The 15,105-nt window shown below is 44.7% G+C and overlaps 2 protein-coding genes and 1 long non-coding RNA gene across 3 annotated transcripts; all 3 read left to right on the top strand.

Moving 5' to 3' along the window:
• Positions 1-274: 274 nt before the first annotated feature.
• On the top strand, positions 275-3,677 carry LOC147961810 (uncharacterized). Its single transcript, XR_015611522.1, has 3 exons — positions 275-550; positions 965-1,113; positions 1,207-3,677. It is a non-coding gene; the product is annotated as an uncharacterized LOC147961810 (long non-coding RNA).
• A 187-nt stretch (positions 3,678-3,864) lies between these two features.
• On the top strand, positions 3,865-6,647 carry LOC147961811 (uncharacterized). Its single transcript, XM_087536389.1, has one exon. The coding sequence runs from the start codon at positions 4,566-4,568 to the stop codon at positions 5,718-5,720; it is 1,155 nt and encodes a 384-aa protein (XP_087392515.1). The 5' UTR covers positions 3,865-4,565; the 3' UTR covers positions 5,721-6,647.
• A 5,884-nt stretch (positions 6,648-12,531) lies between these two features.
• LOC125523700 (WRKY transcription factor WRKY28) lies at positions 12,532-13,964 on the top strand. The gene is made up of 2 exons (XM_048688768.2): positions 12,532-13,189; positions 13,306-13,964. The coding sequence occupies exons 1-2, from the start codon at positions 12,641-12,643 to the stop codon at positions 13,738-13,740; spliced, it is 984 nt and encodes a 327-aa protein (XP_048544725.1). The 5' UTR covers positions 12,532-12,640; the 3' UTR covers positions 13,741-13,964.
• The last annotated feature ends 1,141 nt before the right edge of the window (positions 13,965-15,105 follow it).

Here is a 15,105-nt window from a genome sequence, read left to right on the forward strand (position 1 = left end):
AGTCGGTCGGGAAAGATCGTATCCTCATCTAACGATCGGTCGGCAAATAACGCCGACCAACAGCAGGTGGTAAATGGGCCTGCGCGCGCAGACGAATACATTTAGCGCGGCCCAGCCCGTAGTTTTTATTTTTTCTCTCAAAACCTAGAACTGGCCAGGGCGCCTCACTCAATCCCCTTTCTTCCTCGTCTCAATCCACCCCTCTCTCGTACGACGCCGCCTAGGGTTGCGACTCACGCCGCCGCCGACGGCCATCGCAGGGGCCAACCCTCCTTCCACCACCAGCCACCCCAATCGCGAGCGTCCACCTCCCCCTCCCTCCCATGGCGCCACTGCCTCAACCCATGCCCAGCTCCCTCTTCCCACCTTTCCATGGCAGCAGATCTAAGGGGTGGGGGCAAGGGCCCTTCGCTCCCGGTGGTCTGAAGCGAGGCAAGCGGCCTTTGCTTCCTCCGCGTCCAGCGAAATAGGAATAGAGCGGCAGGTGGCCCCATATCTCCCATCTACTTTCGGTGACCACGAGTAGCCACCCATGGCGGCAACGACATGGGTAAGATCTTTCTCCCTCATATGGTCTCCCTCCTCTCCTCTATGCCTATAGTATACAGATTTCAACTCCCAGCGATGGACCCAGGCACCACATTGGCCCAACAATTTTATCTGAAGAAAACTAACTCTGCTTTGATTCATGGATTGGTTTTGCTATGAGCAGCAGTGTTTCCTTCTTTCAGCATGTTATCTATTCAATATCTATTTTACCTGTGTGAATCCTTTCTTTCAGACCTAAAATGTTTCCTCAGAATGAATAATTTGTGCCCTGTGAATCATTGCTGCTATCCTCTGAACAATTCGATATTGATCTGTTATTCAATGCCATTTAGTGGACGCATGTCAGCTTATAAGATTACAAATACATGAAACATTTCTCCTCTTGTTATTGTACTTAGCTTTCCACTGATGACAGGAAGAAGAAGGCCGTTCACAAGACTACGACCACTGATGACAAGAGGCTTCAAAGGACCTTGAAAAGGGTAGGAGCGAACACCATTCTTTGTATGGAAGAGGTCAGCATTGTCAAGGATGACGTAGTTATTCAATTTCAAAATTCAAAAGGTGAAATGTTGACATGTTAAACCATTAATGCTATAGAACCGAGGATCCGCTTACACATTTCTTCTAACATTGGTCATTCTTGATTTCCTCCAGAGCAAGCATCCATCACTTCAAACACATGGGTAAGTCTTTCTTTAGAATTTCATCACTTAATTGTTTCATCAAGTAGCTTTCTTTCTCTGGAGCAACATAAATATCTTTAAGATATGTCAAATAGCTTTGGCAGTGGTCTGATCATTATTTGTACATTTGCTTTTAAGTTTGATCGCTATGTATATATTATTAATGTAGATGGCATATGATATCAACTTGAACTGCTTGTCCATCTAAATCAGTCCCGTTATGTTTTCAAAGTGAGGTTGCAGTGTACTTATGCCAATATCAGACTTGAATATGTACGCCTTGCCTCAAACTCCAGTCTTAGTTACTATGTAGTATATTTTTCATTCATGTTCCTATTTAAGTTTATTTATATATGAAATAAAAGTAGTTGCAAACCAAACTATTAAATTCCACTTGTACCATATATGTTCTTTCAGAGCAGTACTACATTCTTTGACTTGACATAACTGCAATTTCACCTTTGGCTCTTTACTTTTTCCAGACCTACAAGATCTGCTGGCAACACTAAGGCCCTGTTCGGCAGCTCTCCAGCTCCGTATAATAGGGGAGCGGAAGGAGCGCCAGTTTTACACCTCCAGGAAAATGCACTGCGGGCCGCTCCGCTCCGGCCGCTCCAGGAGCAGAGCCACGGAGCGGAGGGCTGCCGAACACGGCCTAATCAACCAACTTCTGTAAGGTCTGACTGGTTTCGGATAGGTGAGTATTTTGACACATCTTGAGTTTTGCCATACTATTTGACTGGGTCTTTTTGCATTCTTTTTTCTTATTCTCACTTCCGCTGTGTAACTGAGGTTATGCCAGGTTGCTTGTTTTCCCTTATCTGGTCATATCGTCATGAATGATATGCCAAATCTTATTTTTTGAGCATGCAAGTGATGAAACCTAGATTTCATTATTGTTTTGTCTTTGTGGTCGGTAACTAGCTGAAATAAATTTTGCATCATAGACATTATCCACTAAAGATGACCAACTCCTTGATTTATAAGTGAGTCTGCATACTTTGTTAAGTTTGTGGATTGGTAATAAAATAGGTACTTACCATGATACATGAATTTTGTGGTTCCAGGATAAGTACCTATTTTATTATTTATGTACATGAATCTGGAACAAGAGGGTGCAACTGAATTGCTATACATGAATTTGGAACAAGAGGAAGAACTGAGGATTCTTCAAGAAGCTCCTTCTATTTATGCACAATGGCGTTGTAGCCAGGTAAGATGTACATAGGCCTTTTCTGGTTGCTCATCTATCGATCATCCTCAGTCATTTGTGATTAGCATATGAAAGCACAAGCACGATTGTACTTTTCTTAGAATGAATGGAAGAACCACACCATCAGACTGGCGTACATTCATACTACTATATTGCGGTCCATCAGTCCCGAAACCTATAGCACATGGTGTCCTGGACTTTCCGAAACCTATAGCACAAGTCTATCTCTTTGTTAATATTCTGATGAAGTCTCGTGTCATAAGAAAGTTCATTAATACCAGCACTGGTCAAATGGTAAAGAACCAGCAAGTGTGTAGACTTACCATGTATTATTTGCGACACTTATATTCACAATAGCTTGACCATCCAATCGGTACATCTATTGTACTAACAATATTGGGTTGCATGCATCATAAATTTGTGTTGTATGCATCATGATAAAGGTTTTTTTCTCCTTCATAATAGTTGGATTAAAATGTGGAGGTAGAGTTTCATTTATTTTCTTTCCGTGCTGCGAGCCAAAATAGTCATGTTCTTTGATTTCATCTAGTAATCATCCTAGGGGAGACCATTGCCTTTCCCAAATAACATTCAGGTCAGGTCTAGTGGTGTGGTAACCAAAGGAAGTTGCTACCTATTCTGTGAGCATATACTATATAACCAAAGGAGATTATATATACCCGGGGGACGGGTCAAACTGGTCAGTACCATTGCTCACTTAAACAATTACTCTAATAGAATTTTGCTAGGATATTTTCTTTCCTTCTTTCTTTAGCCTGCGCATTTTGGTTGGATAGGCAGTGATATTCAGAATGCTCAAAGATCAGAACACAGGTTTTGCTTCTGTTTCTGCTAGGCCATATAGAGATGGATTAGTTCTTAATGCAAGTGATATTGAAAGAAGTAAGTGTTGTGTACGATCGTCTAATGTTTTCTAAGTCCTAGCTCGTAGCACGGTTCCAGTTCTCGACTAGTAGTGGACTATTTCCACAACTTTTCATTGAATCAAGAGAAAAGTATATTTTTCGTCCCTCAACTCTTCGCTGAGTTTAGTTTTCGTCCCTCAACTCTAAAACCGGACAGATTGCATCCTTAACTTACGAAACCAGACAAAATTCGTCCCTTCTCTCGGCGGACCCGGTTTGGATGCTGACTAGGCGCGGTTTTGACCAGTCCACGCCAACGTGGCAAGACGTCCCCACAAAACAGATGGCCTGCTCCCTCACTCTGCATCTCTCTCGCGCTCTCCCCACCCTCCCTCTGGAACCCTAGTTCTTGCGGCGGCTGTGCTGCGATTCATCAAAGGCGCCGGGGGTTGAGCGGCGGCCGGTCCGCGGAGGCGCGGCGGCGGTTCCCCAAACTTGTCCCTGTACGTACGGGCTCGGAGAAGCCACACAGAGGCGCTCAGCGGCGGGCGCACTGACCTGGTAAGTTCATGATTTCCCCAACTCCAGTAGTGGTCCTTGATGTAGATTAAATGTCAATTAGGCTATCAGAGTCATTGTAGCAGATGTTAATTTGTCGATCTGCGATCTGTAGGATGAAATGGATTCTCTAAATGTTTTGGCCATTCGGTTTCATTATGGAGGGGAGTTTGTGAAGAACAACGATTTGCTGCAGTACATTGGTGGTCATGTGGCTTTGTCTGAAGTTAATCTGGATCTGTTGTCTCGGCCAGAGATTGTTGGTCATTTGGAAGATCATTGGAAAGGTTTTGACAAAGATAATGTGCAGCTGCACTGGCTTATCCTGGAAAAGAACTATACAATGGACTTGGACTACTGCATGATGATGTAGCTTTTCAAAGGATGGCAAGCAACATATGTGAGGGAGGGGTAGCTGACATATATGTGGAGTCGATTTCTGGACAAACTGTAACACATCAGGATCATATGCAGGTGGACAACAGTTTTGAAGAGGATTTGTACATGTTGACAAGTGCATCAGAGGAAGGATGTAGAGGTGTTTTTACTATAAGAAGTCCAGTGAAGTGCAAGCCAAGAAGAGCAGCAAGTACTAGTGGGGATCTAGAAATTGTTCCTGTAGGAGAACAAATGCCTGTAGCTGTGAGTGAAGAAACATAATTTCAAGCATTGGCGGCTGTAGCAGATACACATATGTTTGACTCTGGTTCAGACGAAGAAGATAGTGATTACTGTCCTGATGAGGAAGATGCATCTGAAGAAGATGAAGAAGCAGAACAGATAAAGAAGACGTACGCAGAGTACAAGAAAAAAATCAGAAAAGGGGAGATACAGATTCTAGATCATCTATTTTTTGAGCAACCTAGAGTAGGATCATCAAAGACAGTGGAAGATGACAATTCAGAGAAAGATGACAATGACACTGACTATGATGACTCTTCTCAGTTTGATGATTCTTATGATGAAGAAGGTGAAACCAGGGAAGACAGACGCTTCAAAAGATTCAGAGAAAGTGAACAAACCCCACAATTTGTTTTAGGGATGAAGTTTGGTTCAAGGGAAGAGTTTAGGCGTGCAGTTATAAGTTATGGCATTAAGCAGAAAAAACTCATAAGATTTAGGAAGAATGATAATAATAGGTGTAGGGCCACTTGTGATTGGCAAACATGCAAATGGTATTGCCTTGCTAGTCTGACAAGTAAGTCAAACAACTGGCAGATAACAAGTTTCAACGATGCACACTGCTGTCCACCTAGGAAAGACAACAAGTTGGTAACTTCAACAAGGATTGCAGCCAAATATGAGAAGGTCATCAGTTCTAACCCAATGTGGCAGATTGCACATCTGAGAAAACACATCCAGAAAGATATGTGTGTGAATGTCAGTACATCCCAGGTTAAGAGAGCAAAGAGAATGGTTATCAAGAAAATATATGATGCCATTAAAGAGCAATATACCAGGATTTTTGACTACCAGCTGGAGTTACTAAGGAGCAATCCTGGAAGTACTGTAGTGGTCAAGTTAGATCCAAAAAGTAGCATTCCAACCTTTCAAAGGATTTACATCTGTTTGTCTGCTCTGAAGGAGGGTTTCAAGGCTGGATGCAGAAAAGTAATTGGACTAGATGGGTGTTTCTTCAAAGGTGCAACTAATGGAGAGCTATTATGTGCATTGGGAAGAGATGCCAATAGCCAGATGTACCCCATCGCCTGGGCGGTGGTTGAGAAAGAGACCAATGAGTCTTGGGATTGGTTTTGCTCTTTGCTTTTCAAAGATGTTGATGTGTATGATGGTAATGGTTGGGTCATTATATCAGACCAACAAAAGGGCATCATCAACGCTGTCTAGAATTGGGCTCCCCTTGCTGAACATAGGAATTGTGCAAGACATGTTTATGCTAACTGGAGGAAAGAGTATAGAATTAAAGATTGGCAGAAACTATTCTGGAATTGTGCAAAGGCTCCATGTGTGAGTTTGTTCAACTATGCAAGGGCAAAGCTTGCAAGAGAAATTGTTGAAGGTGCAAGGGCAATAACAAGGCTAGATCCCAAGCATTGGTCTAGAGCATGGTTCAGGTTAGGATCTAACTGTGACTCTGTCGATAATAACATCTGTGAAAGTTTCAACAAATGGATAATAGATGCTAGGTTCTTGCCGATCATCTCAATGCTAGAGGCTATCAGACAAATGGTGATGGTTAGAATCCAGGAAATGATTGCAAAATGCCTTAAATGGACAGGAGATATAATTTGCCCTACAATCAACATAAAACTGAACAAATACATTGAATATTCTGCCCAATGTGAACCTGTATGCAATGGTCAAGATATATTTGAAGTTACATAGAACAAAAATCACAGGTTTACTGTGGATTTGAATAGACTGAATTGCACATGTGGGTACTGGCAGCTTGCTGGGTTACCTTGTGTGCATGCCATTTCAGCAATCCACACAAAAACAAGTGATTTGTCTCCTTACATAGCTAGTTGCTTCTATGTGGCTGCTTTCAAGAAAACATATGCCTACCGCCCGCAACCTGTCGATGGAATGGCTAGCTGGCCCATATCTCCAAGGCCAAGACCTGTAGCTCCAGGATATGTGAAAATGCCTGGTAGGCCTAAGACTCAGAGGAACAAAGAGAAGGGTGAGAAGAAAGTTTCCAAAACAAAGTTACCAAAGACGGGCACGGTGATCAGATGTTCGAAGTGCAAAGGGACGGGGCACAATAAAACAACTTGTCATATAAAAGAAAGCAGCCAACCAGCTCAAACTGTGAGGCAGGTTAGTAAAAAATCTCTTCACTTTATATGTATGTACTTATTTTTCTTCAGTTTCTATCTGTACATATTTTTAACTTGTGATCTCTTCTAATTTCTGTACATATTTTATTTCAGCCCATGGCTTCACAACAAAGTAGCAGTGCACCCAAGACTTCAAAAGGGACAAAGAGGTCTGCTTCTAACATGTTGGCGTCTACTGTAGACAAGGGAAAAGGAGTGCAGAAACAGAAAGGGCCATCTAAAGCTTCTGTCAAAGGGGTGCATGTTAATGTCAGTTCAAGCTCAGCTGTGACAGTGAATGTGAGCTCTGGTGCTGCTAATTCTCAGTGCAATTCAAAAAGGCCAAAAAAACTACCAAAGAAGCTACTTGATTAGTTCCAGAATGTGTTTGCTAGCATTGCAAACTGTTTGATTGTCTTATTATCTAGACTATGTGTTTGTTTCTATTTCTAGAATATGTTTGTTTGAATTTCCAGTATGTATGAATCATAATGTCATTTGTGGAACATAATGCCCAGTATATATGGATCAGAATGTGTTTCTTTCAATTTTCAGTGTGTATGTATCATTAAATCTCCAGTTTGTTTGTTCATGTCTGTGCAACAAAAACAGTGATCATACATGAATGTTTGTGCAACAAAAACTGTGATCATATATGTTCAAAATTCAGACAAAAATACTGCTGAAATTCAGACAAAATACTGCTGAAATCCATATCATACAGTGATACAAATTCAACACATAATTACTGTTACATTACAAACTGCAAACTACTTTAAGATAGCAGCTTCATTGCAAACAGACAAATTACTACAGCCACAACAGTTACATTGCAGCTAACTGACATCAGTAGCCACTTCTCCTTGCACTGAAGCTCTCTTTTCATTCTTTTCATCTTCCTCTGGTACTTCTCCTTCATATCAGCCACATCTAATTCTAGTTGCATCTTCTTCTGTACAACCTCATTCTTCTCCTGAGTGACAGAAGCATTTGCAGCTGCAAATGTCATTTTCTCCAACATCATCTGGTTGACAAGGGCCTCGGACTCCTCCTTTTTCTTCTGGTTTGTCTGAACCATGCCCCACAACTGTTGTAGAGCTCGTTGCAAAGTTGCAGGCCACTCTGGCTCATACCAAATTCGAAATTTACAAGGTTTTGCATTCTTACAAGCGATGAATCTTCTTCCTGTGTCCACACCCTCAAATGCAACCTTTTTAATTGGATCATCCCCATGGAAACATTTTATATTACTATCGACCTCAATTCCACAATGCTCAATGTCTTGAATCTCCATTGGAACATCCCCAGACACAAGATCTAGGTACTCAGCATCCTGCAAATTACAGAAAATTCTCAATATTCATCTATCATCCTCAAACCCTTGTTCGTAAATCAGGCCTGCTAAAAATCAAGATGCACATGGACAAGCTTACCATGTATGCATCTGCATGGCCGTCCTCGGTCGGGGGGCCCCAAAACATGCTGGCCTCATCACCGGAAGCCATAGGTTGCGTGTGCATCGCCGCCGCCGCCGACGGCGCGCCGCCGCGTTGGATGGCTGCAGGACCGAGAGAAAATGAGGGGGATTTGAGAGAGGACCGCAGTACGTGCGCCGCCGCGTCGGATCCCTAACCTCAGCCACCACCGGCGAGCCTCCGGTGCGTCCGCCGCCTGCTGTCTTTGCCTGTCGTCGCCGCTTTAGAGAGGGAGGGTGGGGAGAACGCGAGAGAGATGCAGAGTGAGGGAGCAGGCCATCTGTTTTGTGGGGACGTCTTGCCACGTTGGCGTGGACTGGTCAAAACCGCACCTAGTCAGCACCCAAACCGGGTCCGCCGAGAGAAGGGACGAATTTTGTCCGGTTTCGTAAGTTAAGGATGCAATCTGTCCGGTTTTAGAGTTGAGGGACGAAAACTAAACTCAGCGAAGAGTTGAGGGACGAAAAGTATACTTTTCTCTTGAATCAATAATCCATCTTGCACGCGATAACTCATCTCCATATTGTTGTCTGATAGAACTCAAGAGTTGAAGCTGAGGAAGATAATGATGGTGAAGAAGAAGATGATGAAGAGTGCATGGAATCTGGTCAGCATTGATTTATCATGGGATCCTAGCTCAAAGTGCATGAAGATCCCATGATGACCAGATTACATAAGTTAATCTGGACATAAGTTTATCATTATTTTACACTTTTAGTTCTTGGTCAGCATTGATTTGTTCTCTCCATCAAAAGAACTAATTGCTCAATTAAAAGAGAAGTGAAACAGAGCCGTTGTCAATCTTTTTAACAATGTTCAGATTCATTTAATTGCTTTCCCTGTGTTTTATTGAACACTACAATATGATTTATGGTAAACAGGTACAGAGCCTACTTTCTACAATTAGTACAGAACACTGCTAGTTGCTCTTAATAATAGTTAAATTTGTCAGAACATTGTATCTTGTTTACACTGCTAGCTGCTTATTGCTTAATAGTAATAGTTAAATTTGGCATTACAGAACACTCCCATTGGCACATCCATAGTACAGAACAGAGCATAATACATCGCTAGTTGCTTTTAAAGTTGCTATTTCTGAATCCTGTCTCTAGGCCAATATAGTACATTGTATCTTTATCAAGATCTTGACTAACTATCCCTAAAAAAAGATCTTGACTAACTATATTCCAATATGGCAGCACGCGTAATTTCTCCATTCTACCCAGCCATGAAGAAGGCGCCCACCCATGAGCTATTAATCAGTAAGTATCAGGAAAATCCTAGTATTTATAATCTGTACGTACAGATTAATAAGCAGTGTACATATATTCAGTTATCATGCAGATGCTGGTTATGCCTTCATAAATTGCAAAAGAAATGTGTAACCTGGTTCTACGTTTGAGATACTAATTCTAAATTTCCGATATATTTTTCCTTGTATGGCCTGAACAGTAAAGCAAATATTGGTCGTTCGCACAACTCATTTTTATTTCTCTTATACCTATGACACTATTCCCTACGGACGTTTATTTTTTTTGGAAATAAGTGTTCGAATAATGGCTGCTGGGACCTATGCACAGTAACTTAAGTATGTCCCTAGGAACACTAAATGCTCAGCAATCGTACACAAGGCTTCTATGCCACATCCATGGCCACTGCTGGGAGTCGATTGGTGGTCTTCATGTTTCGAAATGCTAATTTTATAGATTAGATAAGTGTATTCCTCATTTTGTGCTCTTGTGTGCGCATAGTGCAGATATGAATTCTGTCTCTATTCAATTTCATAAATTAATTGAACATTCTAATAATTGAGACTTCTTCAACTTCTGTAGGAAGCAAACATAAGGAAATGAACCATGAAGCCGGCGACCCGCGTCAAATGGATGTTTTAGCTTTCATTCTGTACAACTGATGTCTCATACTTGATTCTTTTTGTTGTCCTTCTGTAAGCCTGATGTATGGTGTCTTGTCTTGGTGCTTAGAATAGAATGAACTGTATGTATGTGACAATTAGTTAATGGAATAAAAATGGTTTGGTGCACCTGATGTGAACTTGATGTATTATGTCTTGTGATTATGCCTAGAACACATGAACTATATGTATGTGACAATCAATACATATGCTAATTAAAGTTGTGGTTGGCTAAACAAAATGTTGACGAATTATTGGTCGGGAAAAGAAAACGCCATCGGATTGTTGGTCGGCAAAACAAACCCATTCAAACAGTCGGTCGGGAAAGGCTACCACAAGGCCCAACAAAATGTTGGTCGGGAAAGAATAACCATCTGATAGTCGGTCGGGAAAGGCCCTTGGTTACCCTAACGGACTGTTGGTCGGGAAAGGCCCATGGCAGGCCCAACAAACTGTTGGTCGGGAAAAATACCCCTTAGACATCAAGCAGTCGGTCGGGAAAGATATGTCGGTCGGGAAAAGGCTTTTCCGTCTGGACTTTCCCCAACAGACAACATCGGTCAGCAATAGTCTTTCCCAACCGACTGTCTGTCAGCGCACATTGTTTTTCCGACCAACTTGTGTGTCGAGGATGTAGTGCTGTGGTGTAGTGTAATTTGTGTGGTGTTGGCTAGAGACAACAGCTTCGAGCGGAGGCGTGGTGCCACGCAGATTGTCATGGCACGACGGCAACTGGGGCCTCAGCGATGTCATGGCTAGTGGCGGCGGCGCGGAGGTTGCGTGTAGGCTATAGGTGTCGCATGTCCGGCCGGGAGGCAGAGGAGGATGGATGGGCGGTGGCCTTCGGTCAATTGCCCTGTCTGACGATAGCGGTGGGCCTTCGGCCTGCGTTCGGGAGGCCGTGCTGGGGCAAGGCGGGTCGGGTGGCATTGTTGTCCTGTGGTGGCTACATCGATGTGGTGGTCGTGGTCTTGCAGCCGTTGCAGGGGACGGTGGCGGCCTCCGTTTTGTTGGGTCCGAGTATGCGGCGTGTGGAGCTAGTATGTGCTGGCGGTGTCTACTGCATGCCCGGAGGCGATGGCTCTAACCTAGGGCTCACGCTTAGGTGGGCCATGTCTGGGCCCAAGGTGGGTCAAGGCAATCGCTTCGGGTCGGTAAGGTTCTCCCCGCCTAGCCCCTTCCCAATGGTGCGTCTATCATCACTGGAGGGCATGTGGAGGTGTGTCTTTGGCGGATCTGCTTTTGGTGGATTTGTTCGGATCTAGTTGTAGTTCGTCCATGGTCTGTGTGTCTTCAGATTGTATCCTTCCTGTCTACGTTACTCTTCAATGGTGGTTGTTGTTGTTGTTCTGGTGCGCTGGTCCTATGTGGCCTTTGCACGACGACTTACCGACTATCTACTACAACAAGTTTTGCTTGGTTCCGACGAGGGAGCGGCGACGACAGCGGCACGATTTCAGCTCGCTTTTGTGATTGTAGTTGTGGTCTATGAATCTGAATTTAATTTTTATTATTTGTTGTGTTGGTGGTTATAATTGAAAATGAATGGATTAAATGTTTTCTCGCAAAAATAATTATTATTGAAGAACATGAAGGCAGGCCGCATCCAAGGTGGGCCAGGACTATCGCTCCGGGTACGTGTGGTTCTCCCTGCCTAGCCTCGTACCGATGATGCGTCTAGCATCATTGGTGAGTGTGTGGAGGTGTCTCTTGTGAATCTATCTTTGATGGATTTGCTTGAATCTGGTCGTAGTTCGTCTATGTTCACGTGTCTTCAGATTGGATCCTTTCGATCTACGCTACTCTTGAAGGGCGGTGGTTGTTGTACGGCTGCACTGGTCTTATGGGCCTTAGCACAACGACTTATAGTCCGACTGTCTACGACACGTTCGACGGCGGCGGCGCGCCTTCGGCTCGCTTAAGCGATTGTAGTCGTTGCTGGGTGATCTACGGATATGAATGTAATTTTAATTATTTCTAGTGTTTGTTGCATCGATATAATTGAAAATGAATATATTAGAAATTTCTCGAAAGTAATAATAATTATTGAAGAACATCAAGGCAGGCCGCATGCAATTTTCTTCGTTGGGTGCCAAAATGTAAGCATGAAAGCATCCCCAGTTGTTGGCACGCGATGGCTCTCCTTGACCAAACGGAGACCCCAAGGAAACAAGTGCTTCTGTTCTGTCCCCACCCCACTCGACTAATAATCAACAAATTCCCACCCAATGCGCATCGGTCCATCGATTCCCTCATGCTGATTGTCAGTGTCATCCACAAAAATTAATCCTAGTAGTACTACTTCTTCCCGGCTTCACCAAAAATATTCTATCGCGGTCACGGCGACCAAAAGAAGCGCGACGACGACGACGAGCCCGGCCCACCCCAAGATGCTTCCTCCTCCTTCCGCAGTCTCCAACTCCCCGCCTCTTTCCTACCAAACTCCCACCCTCGCATGCCCCCCCTCCTCCTCTATATATTCATGCCCGCGCACCTCCTCCCACCCACGACCACTTCTCTACCAAGCTGCCCATCTAGCTTCCCGGTCTTCTTCTTCTTCGACTTCTTTCATTCTTGAGCTACTGCGAATTCAAGAAAGACATGGACGAGCAGTGGATGATGGGGCAGACTTCCCTCAGCCTCGGCCTCAACGTCGGCCGGCCGACGGCGCGGCGGGGTGCCCCTCCGGTGACCAAGATCCTCGTGGAGGAGGACTTCATGTCCTCCAAGAAGAATCACGAGGTCGAGGCGCTGGAGGCCGAGCTCCGGCGCGTGGGCGAGGAGAACAGGAGGCTCAGCGACATGCTCCGCGCGCTGGTGGCCAAGTACTCCGACCTTCAGGGCAGGGTCAGCGGCATGATGGCGGCGGCGGCCGCGGCCAACAACCGCCAGTCACCCACGACGTCTGAGGGCGGCTCCGCGGCCTCGCCGTCCAGGAAGCGCGCTCGCAGCGACAGTCCCGACACCGCAGTCCAGGAAGCGTGCCCTGCCAGCGGCGGCTTCGCCGTCAGCGTCAACGTCGGCCCTGACCAGGCGGAGTGCACGTCCGTCCACGAACCGGGCAACAGCAAGCGCGTCCGCGCCGACGAGTGCAAGGCCAGCCGGGTCTCCAAGCTCTACGTCCACGCCGACCCCGCCGACCTCAGCCTCGTAAGTAACGAACACCCAGCAACGTCCGTCCATCTTCTTCCTCGTGATCATCGATTGCGACGAAAGTTTCTTGCCGTCCATTAACTAATCACTATGCGATTGATTTTGACGAGCAGGTGGTGAAGGATGGGTACCAATGGCGAAAGTACGGCCAGAAGGTGACCAAGGACAACCCATGCCCGAGGGCCTACTTCCGGTGCTCGTTCGCGCCGTCGTGCCAGGTGAAGAAGAAGGTGCAGCGCAGCGCCGAGGACAAGACCGTCCTGGTGGCCACGTACGAGGGCGAGCACAACCACGCACAGCCGCCGAAGATGCAAGGCTCTGGCGGCCGGAAGTCCGCCGACGCAGCCGCCGTCCGTGCATCGCCAGCGCCGCCGCTCGCCCAGCAACAGCCGAGGCAGCAATCGAGGACGGAGGCGGGATCGGCCGCGGACAGGAAGAACCTGGCGGAGCAGATGGCAGCGACGCTGACGAGGGACCCCGGGTTCAAGGCGGCGCTCGTCTCCGCACTCTCCGGCCGTATCCTCGAGCTCTCGCCGTCCGATAGTTGATCAAGCGAGCGGCGTCGTTTTCGTTCTGGTCTCCCTTTAATTAGCATTTTGTAGCTGAAGATTTTAGATCATGTACGCGGTGATGGTCATTAATTTTGAATTGCTCGCATATGCAGAGATTAATTGTATATACGTACTTCATTAGCTCTACGGCAAAACATACTGAATTTGTACAACACTCTGGAGTGGATGCAGCAAAGATATATTCCTTTGTCCCAAAACAAGTGTCCATGATTTAGTACAACTTTTATTAGTTCATAGATAAAAAAGTACAGCTACGTGTTTAGAGAAGGTGCTTACATAATATGCTTGTTTTTCTAAACACTGATGCTTATATTTCTAAAAGGTAGACGCATAATTAGGCGTCCGTCCAATAAAGATAAGGCCAGTGATTTAAGAAAAAAAAAGTTAATTTATTTTACTCCCTCCGTTTACTTTTGTAAAACGTTTAAGACAGTTAAAATTAAACTATTTTGGATTAAATGTCCAAAACATTTTACAAAAGTGAACAGAGAAAGTATAAAGCACTTTCCTAAGAACCCTGCATTGTACGAGGCCTCATAGGCTATGTGGGGTTTTAGCTTAAGGATTGATGTAGACTACTTCCTCCGTTCGGTGAAAAGTGTATATATAGAATTTTAGAACAAATTATGGAATGAAGTAAAAAAATGTATTGTGATGATGCAAGCCACGATCTCTCTTCTCTTTAATTACCTACACCCAACAAGCTATGTGCATGTAAAAATTAAGAAGATCATGTGTAGAATATTATTAGTCTGGATTATTATGTGATGAGAGCAAAATATTTTTTTACTTTAAAGTGCATTGAGAAGATAAAAGTATACTCTTTTATAAACAAATATTAAACGCAAACGTACACTCTTCACGGACAGAGAGAGTATGTGAGGATAAATAGTACACCCGGCCCCCACCCCCTCCCCCGCACGCGCGCGCGGAGAAAAAAGATTTTGATGTGATTTATGTTTTTTTAGGGTTGTTCGTATGGCTGTTTTCGAAGTTCTCCGATCATTTCGGCCCCTTCGGGTCAATAGATATGAGTGTGCTATTTAAAGGAAAAACCGTATTTGCTTTTCATTGCATTTTGTATTTAAAATTAAAGGACTACATTAAACAAGCATGATCTTTTTTTTTGAGGGGATAACCAGCAGGATCTTGAAAATGCGCATCATGTTCAGAATAAGATCAAGATCGATCCAGCGCAGCGTGTATAATTAGCGCGTGGTTCACGTGCGCGACAGTCGGAGATCTGCGGCGAGACAGCAGAGAAAACGAGTGGCGCTGGCCGTACCGGCGAAGGACGACGGAAGCCGGGCGGAAACAGAAGCAGCATGGGGCTCGCTCAAT

This window comes from Triticum urartu, chromosome 7A, assembly GCF_056163025.1.
Source record: "Triticum urartu cultivar PI428250 chromosome 7A, HENAU_Tu73, whole genome shotgun sequence".
Taxonomy (NCBI): Eukaryota; Viridiplantae; Streptophyta; class Magnoliopsida; order Poales; family Poaceae; genus Triticum; species Triticum urartu.

Coding starts and splice junctions, on each gene's coding strand:
- LOC147961811 (XM_087536389.1), top strand. CDS start 4,566: ATGTTTGACTCTGGTTCAGACGAAGAAGATAGTGATTACTGTCCTGAT.
- LOC125523700 (XM_048688768.2), top strand. CDS start 12,641: ATGGACGAGCAGTGGATGATGGGGCAGACTTCCCTCAGCCTCGGCCTC. Junction 13,190..13,305: donor ACCCCGCCGACCTCAGCCTC/GTAAGTAACGAA, acceptor TTTGACGAGCAG/GTGGTGAAGGATGGGTACCA.